The following is a 20,818-nucleotide window of genomic DNA, read 5'->3' as shown; positions in this document are numbered from 1 at the left end:
CCTGTGCGGGTGTGTGTGTGTCTCTGTCTGGCACTGTAAGTAAGCACGTCGGTCGGAGAGGCTTATTTTCCAGGATCAACCGAGAACGCAGTAGTCTATCTCTGTTACAATGCACTACAATGTACATACAGGATCGCTCCACTTACCTGTATGTGTAAGCGGAGCGATGTGTATTGATACTCATACAGCAATGTACCAATACCTGATAGTTATTCTATTTGGTCATAGTCATATACAGTAGGCCAGTGGTTCTCAAAGTGGGGATTGGTCAGGGGTCCTTGAGGGGGGGGGGGTCCAGAGGGTCCCCAGTAAAATGTGTTAATATAGCATTAAAAAAAAACAGAACCACTTCAACCCTATTTTATACTTCAGCTATTCAAAAATAGCTGATCCACAAGCTCACAACGTGTTTGAGAAATTGTGGAAACATTACTCTTCTCTGATGGGGATCCTTGCTGGCACAAAATCTTTTCAGATGGGGGTCCTTGGCCAAATACTAATCAATTTGGGGAAAATGTTTGAGAACCACAATGTCCCAACTCCTCCGTCAGGGCAGCATTTTTACCACCCCTTGAAATTTGTGAACATTGGGACACTGAGTGAAGGGCAGCAGGACTTTTTCTTTGCTGTTTTTTAAATGGAAAACCATACCGTACAGAACATTCTCTCCAGCTCTGTTCCTGTTTCTCTTTTTTTTAAAGCAGGAGCTCAGCTCAAGGCTCATCTATTGAATCTATTGAATGGCTCCCCTTGGAAACGGTTGCCTATCTGTTCCTGTCCCTGTCCTCCTGCTACTGTAAGGGGAGCCGGGGCAAGCTGTGCTCCAGAGCCCGAGAACAGCACATGAATGAGACGCTTTTTTAAAAAAGGCTTTCAACCTGGCATCCCTATTTTGGGCATGTCAATCACACTGACGTGGTGGGTCTCGGTGTTGGGTCTCACTGTTTCCAGCGTTTGCGAGAGAAATGAGCAACGAGGTCTATGAAAACTAGCCCAAGAGAAGAGACTATAGGCCATATGAGCACTTTAAACCTAAATGTATTGTCTTATTTGAAAATAGCAGATCTACAAGCTCACAGCGCGATGCGACGCGTTGTGAACATGTAGATCTGCTATTTACAAAATATCTTGGGAAAAATGTCCTCGACATCCACTGGTTTAAACAACATTTCGGAAGCGAGCCCAAAATAAGCAACTACAGTTTAGTAACTAACTAAGCCTAAAAAAATACGCAACCCCTCAACTACCAATATTTACGAGCAACTTAACAGAACAAACAAGCCCAAAGTCGCTTAGAACAAGCATACATGGCAACACTGATCGTGCTCAGCCATTGTGAAGTGCCATGACGCAGGCAAACATAGAGAAGAAATTAAGAATGAGACCTCTCTTCCTCTCTCTTCTCACTTCTTCCTCCTCCTCCCCGCATACCAAAAAGCCGAAAAGCTTGCTAAATCCATTAGTCTCTCTCTAACACTCCCTCTCTCTACCCCTCTCACTTGTCAGTTTACTCACTCCCATTTAGCAGGTTGTTAAACTTCAGACTTGGCGTCCATTTTGCCAGAAAGCGCTTTAAGGCGTCCAAGCCTTATTGGCCCGGCCGAGCCCCGTCTCAGGATCCTCTCGGCTCCTGGTTGTCTAAGTGCTGACGATAGTCTAGCCGAGCCTTCCGGCGACCCTCTCCAGCCTTCTCTAGTGTTTCGAGTGGTGCGCGAAAAAACAGAAAGCAACCCTCTCCTCCGAAGGTGCCCTATCGTTTCAGCATACCAGCCTTAACTGGGCACCGAGATACATCTCATTTGAGGTCGCTTAATGCAAAACGCAGCGGCGAATTCCATAGCCCCAGCTATACTTAGACCAAATATTTTGGTCTCAAGGTCCATAAAAGAGTACGCAAGAAGGCTAAAGTCACATATCAGAACACCCATCTCTCCTCCGCGTTAGCTTCATGAGCGTTTGGGCTAGTAGTTGATATCTCATAAAACCTGTCTTTAAAGTCTGATGGCCTCGTTAAAAAAAATCGGAGCCGGTCTGTTTTGACAGACACATAAGCCTATGGCATTCACACCTTATTGACGAGCGTCTGCTTAGTGCGAGCTGGAACGATGACTTTGCTGTTCGGTAGCATAAACAGCTGCAGCACTCTCCAGTAGAGCTGTGAGAAGCGAGCGTTTTTCAAACTTCAGCTAAATTCATGTTGAACTTGCACCTTTAAATCATCGTGACTTGTTATTATGAGTGTGTACGGCTTTTGTCGAATTAATTAAAGTGATGTTCAAAACAAAGCACATAACAATTTAATAATTCAGGGATAATGGGGAACCGTTAGACCCCCTCTTATCATCATGTGGCTTGTGTGCTACTGTATGTGACAGTAGTACTGTGTGTGCGTGTGCGTGTGCGTGCGTGTGTGTGTGTTTTCACAGAATTAATCAACAATGTTCAAAATAAGGAAAATGGCAATTTCATAACTCGGTGAAGAAATGCATTTTGAGACCTTGCGCTAGACCTTGATGCAGTATATCAGAAACCTCATGTCTCTATATATTTGAACTTTTTCTGTGTTTCTTTTCCCATAAATGAACGCCCTACTGATACTACCGTATAAAGTGTATAAATAGTGAAAAAATAGCCGATCTACAAGCTCACAACTTGTTGTGGGCTAGTTTTGCTGTGTCTTATAGTCTCATTAAATCATTTGCATGCAGCGGAGCTTTGTCTTGTACTTTGAGCTCACTGTGTGTGTGTGTGTGTGTGTGTGTGTGTGTGTGTGTGTGTGTGTGTGTGTGTGTGTGTGTGTGTGTGTGTGTGTGTGTGTGTAAACACATTAGGTAGTCCGAGCCACACGCCTCTCTCTCAGAGTGAGTTAGTGCCTCTGGAATCAATGGGTCAGGATTACCGGCCTTAACATCAAAGTTCATCTCTTTCCTTCTATGGAGTCCACAGCTGTCAGTCAACAGGGCGCCTCGGCCGCTTTCTTTCCCAGAAAACAACTTAAAGGAAAAAGTTGCCGGTGTTTGTGGTTAAGAAAGTTCTCCGAGAAACAGGCGTCCATTTCAATTTCGCAACTAAATTCACTGGATCCGTTCCGGTTTGTGTTGCCTCTACAACCCCTAGATGCTTAATGTTGAAATTCTGATTCGACCACTTTAACCCTAGCATCCCAATCTTGAGCATGTCATTATAGGTGGAAAACAAAATGTTGGTTTTGAAAATAGCAGATCTACAAGCTAGCGCACATGTTTTATGGTGGTTAAGTAGCTCAGTGATTAAAGGGTAAGACCACTTTAGTAGAGGTTTGGGTTGTGTAGTTACCTTGCCATGATGTAACTCCAAAGGTGGGCAAGAAATCAAAAATAATTGCGCCATTGATTAGAAATTGATAATTCAAAATATGCTCCTCATTGACTTACATTGTATGGTAAAACAGCTCTCAAAGTCACTCTTTTAGCACATAAATGAACCCAAACATAGCTGATTCAGACAATATAGAGCATCACCAAACCCAGTACTGTTTGTTTTTTTAATAAAAATGCCAACTTCCTGTTGATTTTACTATTTGAAGATCTGGATCCGGATCCGCCGATCCAGTCCGGGTTTTCTACTTATTAAAAATGGCAAAATCAACAGGAAGTTGACATTTTTATTAAAAAAAAAAAACAGTACTGGGTTTGGTGATGTTCTATATTGTCTGAATCAACTTTGTTTGCGTTCGTTTTTGTGCTAAAAGAGTGACTTTGAGAGCAGTTTTACCGTACAATGTAAGTCAATGAGGAGCATATTTTGAATTATCAATTTCTAATCAATGGAGCAATTATTTTTTATTTCTTGCCCACCTTTGGAGTTACATCATGGCAAGGTAACTACACAACCCAAACCTCTACCAAAGTGGTCTTGCCCTTTAAGTGGTGAAAAAAGCTTATAGCCTCTACCAAACTTCCACCTATTTAATTCAGGGCTTCGGGACAGGAACGGACAACAGCCAGAGAGATGGCTGTTGTTGCTGGATTCAAATTGAGTTACATGGGATTTGATTTGGCATAACTCACAGAATCTGACTAACAAAGTCAATGGAAATGTGCTTTCTTGGAATGTAGTTTTAAACTCACAAGTTAACTCGATTCCCTTGCAGTCTACCCATGAATAGGTTACTGTGCTACATGCTGCAATACGTCATCGCGATTTCATAGACGCAGGCCACAGTATTTAGAGTTAAAGTAGAGTAGTTCACCCAAAAAACGACTTATTTTCGATCAATTACACACCCCATGAAGCCTTGAATTCTTGGAGATTTTTTTGTTTTTGACGCATTCCTAAGCCAATCATTTGATGACCGGGTCATCGGTCAATTGGGGACTCAGTAGGAGAAAAAACAAATCTCCATGAATTCAAGGCTTCATGGGGTGTGTAATTGATAGAAAACTAGAAAAAGTGCTCCTCGGAGCACAGGTCTCCGCCAGGTCAGGTAGGTTATTGTGGCCTCCTGGTGGCGCTATAATAGGCCAATGTGAAAAGGGTGCGATTTGTTCTTAGGCTTTTCACTGCAATCGGACACTGCATTCATGATTTGAGGCATTTTGTTCCAAAAATGTGTTTTGCAAAATTAGACCTGCTGGTGGCGCTATAGCAGGCCAATGGTAAAAGGGTGGCATTTCTTCCTCGGCCTAATAGAAATGTGCGTGTGAAATTTCACGGAAACCGCAAGTTGCGTTCATGATTTGAGGCATTTTGTTGAAAACGGACCAATCCTGCAAACTTTGGAAGCCAATCTTAGGCAATCAGGATGTAATATGGGAAATCGGATAGATCCGTGTTGATCACATGACTATAGAGATACTGTGTACCGATTTGTGTGATGTTTGGACAAAATCTGTAGGAGTAGTATCAATAAATGTGTTTTGTACAAATCGGCCTCCTGGTGGCGCTATTACAGGCCAATCTGAAACATTTGGGCAAGAGGTTCTGATTTGTTATCCAGGGAGTGTGTGTGCACAGTTTCGCAGCGGCCGGGCCAACGATGCCGGAGATTAAGTGGTAACGGACGGACAGGACACACGGACGGACGGACGGACGGACGGACAGACAGACAGGGGGTAAAACATACTCTCTCGCCATGCCTTTCGGCCTGGCGGAGACAATGAGTAATTTTTGGGGTTAACTACTCCTTTAAGGTTTTGAAGTTTTCAAGTCTCCACTGAAATTTCATTCAAACAAACAAACTAACAAAAAAAAAACATGGGAAACGCCATTCTGTGAACACGGTTTGAGGTCAAGTGCGGCGTGACCTTGTCCACAATGCTACCAAGTACATTTTGATGCCAATACTTTTGTACTTTTACTCAAGTGAATTTTGAATTCCGGACTTTTACTTGTAACAGAGTATAACATGTGAGTACTTTTGTACTATCCACCACTGGCTGGATACTCTGTCCTTCACCCAGAACCAGAGCACATGCCGCCTGCCTCGCAGGATTAGCCCGAGACTTGATCAGTGTCCGGATCACATCATTATTTTTTATTCGTTGTTTTTGCCGGAACGTCTCGGCTCTCCGATTGGTGTCTGCCCATGAGATGTTGCCCTCCGGGGCCATCTTAGCCGAGTCAGATCACATCTCACTTTCAGTCTTCCTGAAACTCGTGTGTCATTGTCAGGGGCCTTGGATGTTGGCAGGCTTTTCGGAACAATACCAAGACCTTTTTCCGTTTTATATTTTTCAAAGAGGGTCACAGCTGGTTGTCGTAGACCATGTCTGTTGTATGACCAGGGAGCCACAAGCAGGGGGGGTGAAAAGAAAATACATCTAGAGACATAATTTTCCTGTTTCAGTGCATTCCCTTTGAGGCTGAAACCATAAAAACGTGCCAGTGAAAAGGCCAACGGCAGAAGGCGTGCGTGACTCTCATCAGGGCACCTGCAAGGTTATCTCTCCGCTGTGTTCTGGCAATGCGCTTGAACAAAGTAAAGAGAACATATCTAATATATTACGGCCAGAGTGAGATGTGTGTGAAAAGGGACTGTTTTTTATGGCCCGTGTCACTGGGACAATAGAGCAGCTTGTGTGTGTGGATGAGAAAGGCTTGTGAAGGGTGTAGTGGGGGCAGAGTGTTCACACTGCAGTCGCTCTAAAGCAGGCCAATGGTGTACTGGTGCAAATGGGCCTTTGAGATACTGAGGCACACAAGTCTCTGGGGACCCGGGGGGTTGGACATAGAATTGCTTCCTCGTTCTCCTCTCCTCTTGGTGTTCCTGCTCGAGGGCCCTCAGCTGTGCACCCCCTGGGCCCAGCTGTTTGTCAGCCTTTCACAACAGGCGATGGGGAGGGGGGTGGGGGGTGCAAAAAGACGGAACAGCACCACCCCAAGGCCCCCATGCCGCCGTTCTGGGGTCCCCTGTCGAAAGGAACCCCCCCTACAGGCTAGCTCTTTGCCCCGCTAATCAGAGGTCTAGTCAGTCATCATGGCATCAGCAAAAGCCCAGGCTAGCCACTTCAGATTGACGCCCCTTAGGAGCGCCCCCTACCCTGCCAAGACCCCCATAATATGAGCTGCTTGAAAGGAACTGTGGAGGAACTATGGTACAGACACCACACAACAACAGCCACCCCTATGCAGCAGCAACGGGGGCCCCTTGGCTGGCGAGGTGCCAGTGTCGGTGCATCAGTCACAGAGGGACATGGGTGAAAGTCAGAGCCTGACAAATCCCGGGTATTATCAGGCTTTTGTCCAGCCTGCAGCTGTCACTTAACAGGCTAGTGGGAAGAGGAACGAGGGGCACAGAGGAGAATTCATGGCCTATCGCTCATGTAGTCACGCATGGGGTGGATCGAGGGGAAGTGGATATGGGGGGACGAAATGCTCAGCGAGAGACAAAGAGGCTAAAGTGGAGAAAGTAAAACCTTTGCATAAAAGAAGGGGAAATTGCAGAGAGGAGTTGAATGATTTGGGTTTCTGTAGATGCTTTGAGCCGATTGCTGCAAGACTCGGAAAGAGGAGAAAAAAAAGCTTTATCTTCCCTCCAACCCCCTGTCAGAAATGACCGGCGGTAATGCAGATCTAATCTCACCCCGTCTTCTCTGTAGAACTGTCTCCCAAAGCCTGTCCATCTCCCCCACCAAAAAAAGCCTTTGAAATAAATGAAAGTCCACGGGGCGATGGAATAAATATGAGCTAAGTCTTTGACTTGATGCGAGACGGCCAAAGGGCCTAACATAAGAAGCCTGCCCTCCATCTGTTCAACGGAGATACAGATTCTTTAGTTTTTTTGTCTTTTATATTGAGGCTGAAGTGAACAAATCCAAGACGTCCTTATAACTCGTAGAGAGGCAAAAAAATACCGAAAATCAAGTGGATCTCTAACGTCATGTGGCCAGCCACATGGTCAATGTTCTATGACGTATGATCTGTGATGTATCTGTGACAGACAGTACAGTATGACTCCACATTTGGGAAACGTTTCAGCCCAATTCACTTTCATTATATAAGTATACTTACTTATATAAAACACAATACTCATAATAAAAGAATGAGTAGAGACACTAGCTAGCCTCCTGCAGAAACATGTTGGAAAACAGTTGAATATCAGCCATTGACATTGCACCCATAATTCTCTCTCTCTCTCTCTCTCTCTCTCTCTCTCTCTCTCTCTCTCTCTCTCTCTCTCTCTCTCTCTCACACACTCAGTCTGATTGACTGAGAGTGCCCCCCCCCCCCTCCCCCGACATTAGAACATGGTCATATGACCCAAGCTATGCTCTCTCTGATTGTATTAGTCTTTTACTGGCCGGTGGCGTTGTTTATGGGCATGCAGGGACCTTAGCAGGGCTTTCATCCAAGAGTGTGTGTGTGTGTGTGTGTGTGGAGGGGGGGGGGGGGGGATGCAAAGTTTTGCATCCCAGTCTAAGCTTAGTGGTGTGTGGGACATCTGCCAAAATCCTCCTGGATCAAAGGATGAGTATTACGCAGACAGACGTCCCACCATAGACCAGAGAGCTCATGACCTCTGTCAGCATGTGAAATTGAACCCCCCCACCCCCCCCCGAAAAGAAAACACTCGAAGGACACACAGGTGGGAGTGCGGGCATGTGCACGCGCACACATGCATGTTAGTCGTGCACGCGCGCGCACACACCCACACACACAGAGGCTGAAGAGGGGCTCGGGGTGGAGCAGTTGAGCGGAGTGGTTGTTGTTCAGATTGCCCCCCCCCCCTAGTGTTTGCCCTGCCTCTGTCTGCATGTGGATTGACAGGTTCACCTGTCACAGTGAGACGGTGTTGTGTGAGTGACAGGGCTGCGTTGACGTGACTTTAATGAACAGAGCCTGAGTATGAGGAAGGGAATGAGTTCAAAAGAAAAAAACGATAGGCCAATACAAATGGTAAAACAAATAAATAAATAAAACATGAGCTGTGATTGGACACACACACACACACACACACACACACACACACACACACACACACACACACACACACACACACACACACACACACACACACACACACACACACACATATACATAGAAATCCTATTTCAGACAGCTTGGTCTCTGCTCATGCCATAAAAAAGATGAGGTGAGAGAGTGTTGTATGTGTGCGTCATTGTAGCACTGTTCTGTTTCCATGCGCGTACAGTATGTCATTTCAGACTGGGGCACAAAGGCCAGAATAATGACTGACTCTCGTTTTACATGCCAGAATGAAGACGCTGCCTGTGAACATTCAGTGGTATAATAATATTTAAAAAAAACACACACACACACACACACACACACACCAGAGATGCCCACAAGTCTCTGAGCTTGATTCCGAGTCGAGTCTCGAGTATTTCGCCTCGAGTCTGAGTCGAGTTTCAAGTCTTTGTGGGTCGAGTCTGAGTCGAGTCTCGAGTCTTTAGCCACGAGACCGAGTCGAATCTTGAGTCTCTTGCTCTCGAGTCTCTTCAGTTTTCTTTTTTTCTTAATTTATTTAAACATTTATCTATACGATGTAGCCTAAGGCTGAAATACAGTTATGATGGTCCACAAACCCAACCCGAAATGAAAAATGCACAGAATGTATGTTTATCAGAATAGTAGGATACATTCATTTAGGCTCCTTTGCGTCTTATAGCGCAACTCAACTGCCGTAGGCACAGGCTCACACACAGCCTGACCAAGGCTACTGCTGCCAATCAGTCTACACATGTTTTATTAAGGAAGATTGACATGTCAACGTGTTGGGCAATTATATAGCTGATGCTGAGCTAAACATATTTCTTTAATTTCAAAGTTTTAATATTTAAACTTTATGATGAAAGGCCGCACACAGCAGCTGTTGTGCTCGCCTCATCATGTTTGTATTGCAGGGAGACTGCAGGCTGCGCGCACCATTCCGTTGCTCAAGAGAAGGAAAGGACAACATGTTGGGCATGTCATTCATTAATGCGTCAAATAAAACATAAAATAAAGATTGTTCGAGTCTTTGAGCTCAAGTCCGAGTCGAGTCTCGAGTCTTTGAGGGGCGAGTCCGAGTCGAGTCTTGAGTCTTTGAGGGGCGAGTCCGAGTCGAGTCTCGAGTCTTTGAGGGGCGAGTCCGAGTCGAGTCTCGAGTCTTTGAGGGGCGAGTCCGAGTCGAGTCTCGAGTCTTTGAGGGGCGAGTCCTAGTCGGGTCTCGAATCTTTGAGGGGCGAGTCCGAGTCGAGTCTCATGTCTTTGAGGGGCGAGTCCGAGTCGAGTCTCGAGTCTTTGAGGGGCGAGTCCGAGTCGAGTCTTTGAGGGGCGAGTCCGAGTCGAGTCTCGAGTCTTTGAGGGGCGAGTCCGAGTCGAGTCTCGAGTCTTTGAGGGGCGAGTCCGAGTCGAGTCTTGAGTCTTTGAGGGGCGAGTCCGAGTCGAGTCTCGAGTCTTTGAGGGGCGAGTCGAGTCTCGAGTCGCATGTATGGCGACTCGAGTGCAACTCGAGTGCGAGTGTTTGACTCAAGTCCCATCTCTGACACAGAGTGGTTGTTGTTCAGCTAGCCAACCTCTTCTACACCCCCCCCCCCCGTGTTTGCCCTGCCTCTGTCTGCATGTGGATTGACAGGTTCACCTGTCACAGTGAGACGGTGTTGTGTGAGTGACAGGGCTGCGTTACGTGACTTTAATGAACAGAGTGTGAGTATGAGGAAGGGAATGAGTTCAAAAGAAGAAACGATAGGCCAATACAAATGGTAAAACAAATAAAACACACACGCACGCACGCACGCACGCACGCACGCACGCACGCACGCACGCACGCACACACACACACACACACACACACACACACACACACACACACACACACACACACACACACACACACACACACACACACACACACACACACACACACACACACACACACATAGAAATCCTATTTCAGACAGCTTGGTCTCTGGTCATGCCATGAAAAAGGGTGAGAGAGTGTTGTATGTGTGCGTCATTGTAGCACTGTTCTGTTTCCATGCACGGACAGTATGTGTTGCGATACCAAACACACGCTGTCATTTCAGACTGGGGCACAAAGGCCGGAATAACGACTCTCATTGTACATGCCAGAATGAAGACGCTGCCGGTGAACATTCAGTGGTATATGGATACTTTATCCATGCACCCCCATCCCCATGCACTTGGATGACTTTTTCATAGTCTCGTGTAGCCAGCTCAGATTTCCAGAAATCTCTGCCTGGTTGGGTAGAAACTTTGGAGACTTTACGGTAGTCCTTCATATTGGGACTGTGATATGATTTGTTTTCAGAGCAGCAGTGGGCATAGGTTTGTTAGTTCTCACCGCTGTTATGACCTAGCTTGAATTTCCCCGGGCGTAAATCAGTATGGGGAGATCTCTGATCATTAAGCTACGTGAGACTACCCCATTTTATGCAGAATACTTTCTTCCCCCCGTGACCCTGAGTACACCTTACCCCCAACATGCGACATGTTTTAATCATGAAGCGTTGCATACATGGCATCCAACTCAACATGCTTCCTTTTTCTTTCCTTTTAAAAAAAAAACCCAGACATACATCATCAAAAAAAAAGATTGAAAGGAGTTTGACAGAAAAACATTACAATAACCAACCGTCAGACAAATCACGCTCGAAACTAAATTAGAGTAAAATAATTACAGAGACCAAAATGATAGAAAATGATCTCTCCTCCAGCCCACTGATCAGCAGCCCTCATTCGTATTCCCTCACACACATCCATGACATTCATCCAAATTAGGCCTGTCTATTGACGCAAATTGCAGGCTTTGCTAGTTATTCTTTGTCTGAACTCTTGTTTTTCAGCCCCATTATGGACTCGAAGGGGGGTATAAGCAGTGACACCTGATGCGTTGGCATTGGCAACTATCACGCTGACTAATTGCATTTTGAGGTGCTTAAGCATCCGAAGGGCTTTAGGGGGATGAGGCAGCTGAATCCATCTTCTTTGTGTACGGTGATAGGGCCGCTCTGCTGCCTGGTGCTCCACTATAGCGCTCCCCTTCAGCTCCTTGTCTCCTCCGACTCCTCGCTCGTGCTCTCTTTTTTCACATTTGAATAACTTTGTACTGCAAATTCCCACAGAGAGCCCTCCAAGAATCACGTCAACTTTGAACCGCGGCGGTGGTGTGTGTGTGTGTGTGTGTGTGTGTGTGGTGATGGGGAGAAAGGCCCCGCAGATAATCTAGATAGGCCTCCTTTGAACTACCATGACCAATTCGCCCCCCTCGTCGATTTCCAACCCCATCCTTATTATTTTTGTCCGACCGCCGGCCCCCATCCTCCATTCCCCCCCCCCCCCCCATCCCCACTCGATGCAATTTCCATTTGTAGGGCTTTGAAAAACACATTGAAGCACCATGGTGCCATTTCTTTTAATTCGCTGGAGATCTTGTATCTGCTGAAAACCCCCAACCTCCCACCACACATTGGCTCACTGAAGCGAATCCTGGGTTTACATTTACTTGAACCTCATTCCTCAGATTGATACCTGAGAGGGTGAGAAAGGGGCAATAGGTCTGACGGCGTGCCGAGTATATGGACTGATGTTGGCTTGTTTATGGCCGGGGTTGGTGGCCCTGTTTGTGGGTCCCCAGCTGGCTCCCACACAGGCCTAGCTCCCTCTGGCTCCCCTGGCCCAATGGCCCATGCTATAGATGCTGACGGAGGCAGTGACCCCCTTCCCCCCCCCAAGGGTCAAAGAGAAAAATTTATGAGGCTGTATGTTTGGAGAACACCGGCATGCTCTTCTCAACGAGCAGCCTGAGGGATTAAGCTAATTGCATTCGACTGGGTTCCCACATCCATCTTTGGTCTGTTGAAACCCATCTGCCTTGTTTCTCTCCCTGTACCGGCATATGAGGACGGCAAGTGGACCAATGTGTCTTAGGGGTTCCCAAACATAAAGACCCCCATTCGTGTGTGTGTGTGCGTGTGTGTGTGTGTGTGTGTGTGTGTGTGTGTTTTTTCATATACATATGGGTCTCTGTCTCATAGCTGAGGCAATGTATTTAACTGACACTCCCGTCCATTTTTTATGCTTGTTATCTTTAGATAAACCTGCCTGCTAGCTTGTCTTTTTATACCAAAGTCAATTGGTACTGAAATTACATTTAGGCCACAGATAATGTTCAAGGAAAGTGTGCATTGAGTGTTTTGAGAAAAAGTGCCTGGGACAAACCATATTTATCAAGTCTTTATCTAGCTGTATGGAGGAAATTGGTCCCAAGTGCCCAAAAATGATGTCTGTTGTAAAATAGGAAAGAGTTCTTATCTCCACCATAATTTAAGAGAGCTTGAGAGCTGTCCTGACCCATTAGGAGTTCCCGGCAGACACAGGCACATTCCAGGGAAAGGCTTTGTACGGGCCTGGGAACATTTGACAACAATTATCTTATTAAAGGAGGTCATTTGGATACAAATGTAATGATTGTTAATATTCTTTTTTAAATAAATACGGCAGAGAGGCAATATTTCAGGACAGAACGTTCCAATGTATTTGTTTCAGTTTCCATGCACAGTCACAATACAATGCATGCATTCATAGTAAACACTCATACTGTTGCAGCACTATGCTGAAGACCAGCATCTTGTCTCCCTACATCTTTTACCTCCTCTCTCCACTAAACTGTGGAATAAACGCCCTCTTGCATTCAGAACCGCAGACTCACTCCCAATGTTCTTCCACTTCCTCAGTGTCCCCCCCAAACCTTAGCACTCCTCTCTCCTTCTATCCCTTCTTGTCATCTTTTTCGAGATGCTAGTTTACCATGCTATATGGATTACCTCATGTTCATGTGAATTGTGTTTTCTGGACCACCCATGTTAAAGAATGTTGTAGATGTTGTTTAGACAGATGCTAGTTTTGATGTTTACCTGGTATGCTAGCGTCTTTGAGGCACCACATTGTATTCTTTGCACTACTTATGTGACTATTTACCTTGTCGTTTGTTGACTAGGCTTCATGCTTACTCCGCTTACTCTGATTTCACACTTGTAAGTTGCTCTGTATAAGAGCTTCTGTCAAATGCAAATTTAACCCATTAAGATCCCATTAAGATCCTCATTTCTCACGCTTGATCAGTTTACCATCCAGACTAAGAATGAAGTACTTTATTGCAACTGAATTGCGTAGCATAAAACAGGGAGAGTATTTTCCTAAGTGCATTAGATTTCTTTCTTAATTCCTCTACAAAGCCAAGGTGTATACTCTGCCTCCGATAATATGCAGATTCATTATTTTCCCCACCACTCCATGCGAAAACAAGCTGCATTTATGCAAATCACTGGTTTCCCTGGAGCTGTCAGTGTCATTATGTAGGCTAGATGGCACGCATTCTAAGATAATTTCAATGGTCTTATTAAGATAATCAAAATTGATACCACATAGTAGTGATGGATGAACATTAGTCTAGATGGATCCTTTATGTTGTGGCCAAATGGCGTGGGTGTACTTTCAATCAAACTATATTTTTTGTACAGTTTGAAGAATTGTGAGTAGCTATCCAATGTCTACTCATAGCCTAGCATGAGTCATTCTGAGACGCTATATAAATACAGGTGTGTTACATATCCTATACGTCCTGTTGGCTAGACCGTGTTGACTGGACTTCGATTGCACTAATTCATTTATTTAACACAGTATATGGTGTATAGGTTACCTCATGCAAACAGAAACGGCTCATTGATTTTGTAATGGCAGGCTTGCACCATCACAGTCAGTCGGCCTAAAAGCACACGTCACCTCGCACGCCAATGAGCCACGTAATTGCCTGTGTCTGCACAATGGGTCTAATGTATGCTTTTCCTGTGTAGTATAGAGCTATATAGGAACCAAGTGGGGTATAACTAACACAATTGATTTCAAACAGACTGCGTAGGTATGCGGTATGCTATGCATGCAATGGTGGCTCATCAAGGTCTATTCGAACCTATAGCAAACCTATACCTAAGCTGAGCTCCACACACCTTTCATCAAGGCGATGTTTAACGTGCCATGAAGGTTGATTGGTAGTGCGTCCGAGCAGCCATTGTCATCAGAAGGACGAGCTTGCCTTAATCTGCACTTATCGGCATAATTGCATCCACGAAGCCCCCTGGGCTTATTATACAAATAAGCGATAGCTTCCGTTGTTGCGTTGACAGCCACTCAGGGACCTTTCGCTCCACCACAGGGTGACAGTAAGCCATGCCAATCGTCCATTTTGAAAGCACTTCATGTTCGGTCTTTTTTGCCATGCCAAGCCTCTGCACCTACAGTATCTCATGGTTGTGTTCTTGGCATTGTCATCCTTTATTTCACTCAGTTTATGTTTGCTTTCTTTCCCACTCCTTCACTCCTCTACCTCTTGTCCGCCCCCCCCCCCCTCCCCCCCTAAAAAAAGTACTCACATTTTTTACTTGAGTAAAAGTATCAATACCGCAATGTAGAAATACTCTGTTACAAGTAAAAGGCCTGTGTTCAAAATGTTACTTGAGTAAAAGTACAAAAGTATTAGCATCAAAATATGCTTAAAGTACCAAAAGTAAAAGTACTAAAATGTTTGAAAATAGCAGATCTACAAGCTCACAACGCGTCGCGATGCGTCGCGATGCGACGCTTGTAGATCGGCTATTTTCAAATAGCCTATGTATGAAATAGGGCTAAAGTGGTTAATGTATGTTTTATAATATAATCATTTATATTTGCAAAGTAACCAGTAACTAAAGTTTTCAAATAATTGTAGTGGAGTAAAAGTACAATATTTTCCTCAGAGATGTAGTGGAGTAGAAGTAAAAGTATAGAAAATTGGCAATACTCCAGTAAAGTAAAAATACCTCATAATTTTACTTAAGTACAGTACTTGAGTAAATGTACTTTACACCACTGATCCACCCCACCACCACCACCACCACATCCTTGAAAAACGTCCCCTTACTTACCCTCCCCTCCCCTCCCTTCTTCCCTCCATCCCGCTGCCTATACCTATGCTGTTTTCCTTCCCCGTGGCATGCATAAGCACAGGCCTATTATCAAGCCCGGGTGTCTCGTCATATAATTATGCGTTTTGTCTTGTCGCTGCCTCTGTTGCCGGTGATAAAAGGGGAGGCTGATTAAGTGTGAGGGAAGGGTATTGATTTCTCTTCTATTCTATTGACAGGCTCCTCAAAAGGCCCGTAATGAAGGCGATGTAAATGAGGGGTTTCCACAGTGCAGCATTTAATGACATGAGTACCATAAAAAAGGGCCCTGTATTATCCTCCGTTCTAAAAGGGACATGCATCACTCACAATGGTGCTCCAGGGAGACTTTCTCCTGTAGCGATGTTTCAGCGGGAGTGGCGTGAAGGCACTACACATGACAGGGCTCTAGAGTTACGGTATACGTATATCAATAGCACCATTTTAAAAGGGGGACAAATACATTCTTGTGTATGTGTCTGTCGATGAAGAAACTAAATAGCGTTCTTGTTTTAAGCACCGCGTACTGTAGCTTAACAAGCCTAATAACGGCATATGGCTTCCCTGTGCAACTGAAAAGGCTTTCAGACAGTTGGCTAAATTAATTAGCCGCTATCAGTTTGGTTGTGCGGACATACACAAACAAACGCAGGAGCAAGCCTGTTCTAGACTGGCCGGCCCCCCCTTTGGCGCCACACCGTTAAAAAATGAAACGCAATGAAACCGTAAGTGAAGTCAATATCTTACTATGGCAAGTTACTCTATGAACCTCCCTCTCATCATATCCCTCTCTCTCTCTCTCTCTTCCTGTTTCCATAGCAGCCGAATGGCTCCCAGCAACCACGACCGGATACAGCGCCTGAGACACGAGTTCCAGCAGGCGAGGCCGGACGACGACCCAGAGGACCGCAGACACACCTACAGCTTCGACCAGCCCTGGGTGAGTGTGTCCGATAAGCGCACTGTTCCGTTGGAGCAACACACTGAGCGCCACATGGGACCCTATACCTCCCTGATGGGCTTATACACCCCCAAAACTAGCCTCTACAGAAGAAGAAGTGTCCCCCCTGACCCCTCTTCTTCCCTTACCCCACACTGTACTGTAAGTACTTTACAATTGGCTATTTGAAAATAGCCGAGACAAGCTTGTAGATCTGCTGATTTTCAAAAGATTTAAATACATTTTACATATGATACCTTTCTACAGTCTGCATAATGAGTGCTTTTACTTTTGGTACCTTAAGTGTATTTTGATGCCAATACTTTTGTACTTTTACTCAAGTCAATTCTAAATGCCGGACTTGCACTTAGCAGTAACATACAATTTCTACTATAGGGTATTGATACTTTTACTTACGAGTATTTCTTCCATCCATCACTGCCCCCCCCTCCTCTCCCTTACCCCATACACCCCCCCCCCCCCCCCCATACACACACACACACACATCTCCCCCCAAATCTGCCAGGCGCTAAATGGATTCCCTTCGTACACGCACCGCTCACCTCAGCTGCTTTCCTAATCCCCTCCAAGCCAATCTGACAGTTCCTTCACTGCCTCCCCCTCTCTGTTTGGATACTTTAACCCATTCCATCCGGGAACACATCTCTTGTCATTTTAAAGGGGTAGTTCACCCCCAAAATAACTTTTTTTCTATTGATTACTGACCATCTGGAGCCTTGAATTCATAGATATTTTTTTTTTTTTTGTCACATTCCTAAGCCAATAATTTGATTATAATAAATGTGTCCCCATTGATTCCGGTAGGAGACACAAATGCATTTGTGTCTCCTACCGGAATCAATGGGGCTACATTTATTATAATCAAATAATAAAGGAAGGAATGCGACAAAAACAAAAAAATATCCATGAATTCAAGGCTCCATGGGGTGAGTAATCAATAGAAAAAAAGTTATTTGGGGGGTGAACTACCCCTTTAAGATTTATTTTGGCTATTCAATAAATAGCAGATATACAAGCTCATTGCCGTGCTATGAGCTCGTAGATCTGTGATATATATATTTTTTTAATCTTGAAAATGTTTGCAAATCTTTACATATATATCTTTTAAAGCCAATGTTTGTAAAATATTTAGTTCCAGGGACCCCCAGAAGCAAAGATTTGAATTTACAAAAGTTCGCTTTAAAAAATATATATATTCAAAGATTTGCACACATTTTCATGATTTTTTCAAATAAATAGCAGATCTACAAGCTCATAGCGCGGCACTCGGTGCCGCGCTATGAGCTTGTATATCTGCTATTTTTGAATAGCCAAATACATCTTAAAATGATGCTTTCCCGGTCTTAAAGGGTTAACCTCCTTGGATGCGACGTGCGCCTCCATCCTCTGACTCCTCTGACACTGAGCTCTATTATCAAAGTGCCTAAAGTCACGTCCCCCGAAACCCTGAAAAAGTGCCTATTTCTAACTTTTTGGCTAAACATTTCATAAGGATTTCTTTCAAACTTTTTGGATTTATCCTTTTCGACGTGGAATGAAATGCTAATTAACTCTTATTTGTGCAATTTCTGCCTTTATTTTGTTTTGGGAGTGTGAGCTGCTTTGGCCTGGGGAGGAGGAGATGGAATAGAAAGGCGACACAGTCAGTGACACGTGACTCTGCAAGCCGTGGAAAAAGGGGAATCGGGGGGAGAGGGATTTAAAAACTTCCTTTAGACTAAACTTGAAGCAAGCCACATCCATATTTCTGGACATTCAGCACGTTCAGCAAGAATAGGCAAACATTTGGTGAACATACAGTAGCAGATCTATAAGCTCACAACCGCGTTGTGAGCTTATGGAATAATCTTTTACTATTTGATATACAATGAAGTGATTGTTTAATCCAGGAAAAGTCATTTTAGATTTTAGCGTTGGCTATAAAAAAAAATAGCAGATATACAAGCTCACAGCGTGTCACTTCATGCCACGCTGTGAGCTTGTACATCTGCTATTTTTGAAAAATCTTGAAAGTGTGAGAACTACTGATTTAGGAGGCCTTCGTAGGATCGGCCTCAGGTCTTTGGAGGACCTTTATGTCTTCCAAGTGTTGAAGTTATTCACATGACTCACCAGTTGTGTAGTTTCGTTAAGGTCATGGGTCATCCAGGCCTTTATTTTTCATGTAAGAGCAAACACTAACAGAGGGAACATGGCCATGGCAGGTGATAGGTCAAACAATTGTAATTGTTTCAATGCAACGGATTGTGACAGACATGGGCCTCTATTTTGTTTTCGTTGTCCAATAACATTCTTATCCAGGGTGAGAAAGAGGATGGAATTGCGAAAAAGATGATTGGGAGACTTGATGACTGGAACCATTTCCTAAATTATGGGTCAAAATGTCACACCTTGAAGTTGAAATATTCTGTATCCTTCTCCCCCCCCTGCCCTCCCACGGCGCCTCAAGACCCCAAGTGGAGTATTTATCAGTGTCCTTGCTGTTCCCAATTTTGCAATTAAATTGATTTGGTATGTGCCTCTGATGTGACAGGCATCTTTTGTGTGTTGTTTTTGTACGGTCTAAATGAGTTTGACTTAGACACGGCCTTGCCTATTAGGGCCCACTGAGGGTCAGCTATAACAGTGCTTCTCAACCTGTGAGTCGGGACCCCCAGGGGGGTCTCCACATGATTTTGGGGGGGGGGTCCCTAGATGACAGTGAAGTGGCAATTTAGGGACTTTTAAGACCTTTTTAATACCTCATAAAAAAGAAGGAACAAAATACCATTACTGCATCAAAGGTATTCAACAAGCTATACTATAAAAACATTGGCCAAATTGTCAAATAATATAAGAAAGAGGCAAACATTTTGATAGCCGATCTACAAGCTCATAACCCCTCGCACTGCGAGGCGTTGTGAGCTTGTGAGGCGTTGTGAGCTTGAAGAATCAAGAATCAACACAGCATTTTTTTCCAAAGCACATTCCTTTACAGAAAAGAAAGCTATATATCCTTAGCTTGTAGCGTTTTAGCGTTAGCCACACATTATGCTGAAGGGAAAAACGGTTGAACACCACTACCGTTCCTTAATAATGTCTGGTCCTCTCTCTCTCCCTCTCTCCCCCTGAGAAGAAAGGAGTTGTTAAGTGTTTGTTCGGAGCGAGCGGAGCAGTCTGAGGCAGTCTCTGAGCCTCTGAGCTCCTAATTGCTTGTGATTGTTGACATTGTTGAAGGTTCCCGTGCTACTTCCACGGGTAATAAGATATATAGGGCCGTCCCTGGAGTGCCCGCGAGTGTATTTTATTAGTCTCCCTTTCATGTTCTCTTAGTCACATGAACGAGGATTCACACTGGCGGAGCTTGTTAATGCGAGTCGCAGGAGCGCCCATGTTATGTGTTGACACTGATTACGGGGGATTCGAGTGAAGTCTAGCCATATTACGCTATCCAAAAAGCAGATTGATCGCGGCTCGACTGATGGAGAGTGCCTTTGAAATCGTATCAGTGGGGCAATCTTCTGGATAAGAAAACGACTGTGAACGGAGAAAAAAAAAAGTCTGGGGGAGAAAAGAAAACATGGAATGTGACAGATTTGGCTATTGATGCTTTTGAAAAGAGAAGACTCCCTTTGAGCAGCTAATGGAACGTGAAAAAATAATAACAAAATTTCAAATGGCCGAGGCCTTTTATAATAGATATGGGGAAGGCAGGAAAAACATGGGTTGCATACTGACTCTCCGCTCACATATCATCAAGCAAACACATTTCAAAACTGTCATCAACGTCAAATTGAAACCTATACTTAGGTTTTTTTTCTGCCTGTCACGTTATAGTCAATACGGACCATAGCATAATGCTTTGCCTGTCAGCGCTGTCAACAGGCTGCGAGATGTTAAGTTTTGATTAATTTGCTTTGCAAACACGCACGGAGACGGGGCCTCAAAGCAATGTCAACAAGTTAAGCTGTATCTACCAAATGCCTGGATGAGGCGAGTGTGTATTTTTAGGACCCCTGTCAGATGGCGGTGATGATGGTGCGAGCTCTCTCTAAACTTGTGTAACCATCTCTGTAGAGATCTGTGAGGGGGGGCGACGTAACATAATGCCTTCTCTGTCTTACCATGCTAGCATGAGGCCTAAGTTAACCCATTAAGACCCTGTACAAATGTCTTCTAAATCCCAACAGTTTTCTGAAAAAACAAATGTTGCTATATCAGTGGTGCTCAAACTGTTTCCATGTCAAGGACAAAATGATACTTATTTGGCCGCGGAACCCCATCTCAAAATATTTGGTTCCAGGGACCCCAGAAGCAAAGATTTAAGTTTAAAATGTTTGCTTTAAATATATATATATACAAAGATTTGCACATCATTGCAAGATTTTAAAAAAAATAGTAGATCTTCGTGCCACACTATGAACTTGTAGATCTGCTATTTGTTTTTAATCGTGAC

At 44.5% G+C, this 20,818-nt stretch overlaps 1 protein-coding gene across 2 annotated transcripts in view; it reads left to right on the top strand.

Moving 5' to 3' along the window:
• LOC308077613 (partitioning defective 3 homolog) overlaps window positions 1-20,818 on the top strand; it is a 669,238-nt gene that overhangs the window by 630,453 nt on the left and 17,967 nt on the right. For both annotated transcript variants that reach the window (XM_080418368.1, XM_080418367.1), the window contains exon 22: window positions 16,242-16,362. In XM_080418368.1, coding sequence (XP_080274494.1) covers window positions 16,242-16,362 — 121 coding nt within the window. The remainder of the gene's footprint in view (window positions 1-16,241; window positions 16,363-20,818) is intronic.

The sequence above is a fragment of the Gymnoscopelus braueri genome, assembly GCF_963280865.1.
Source record: "Gymnoscopelus braueri genome assembly, chromosome: 21".
Classification (NCBI taxonomy): domain Eukaryota; kingdom Metazoa; phylum Chordata; class Actinopteri; order Myctophiformes; family Myctophidae; genus Gymnoscopelus; species Gymnoscopelus braueri.
This window is presented reverse-complemented; position numbering and strand designations above follow the sequence as displayed.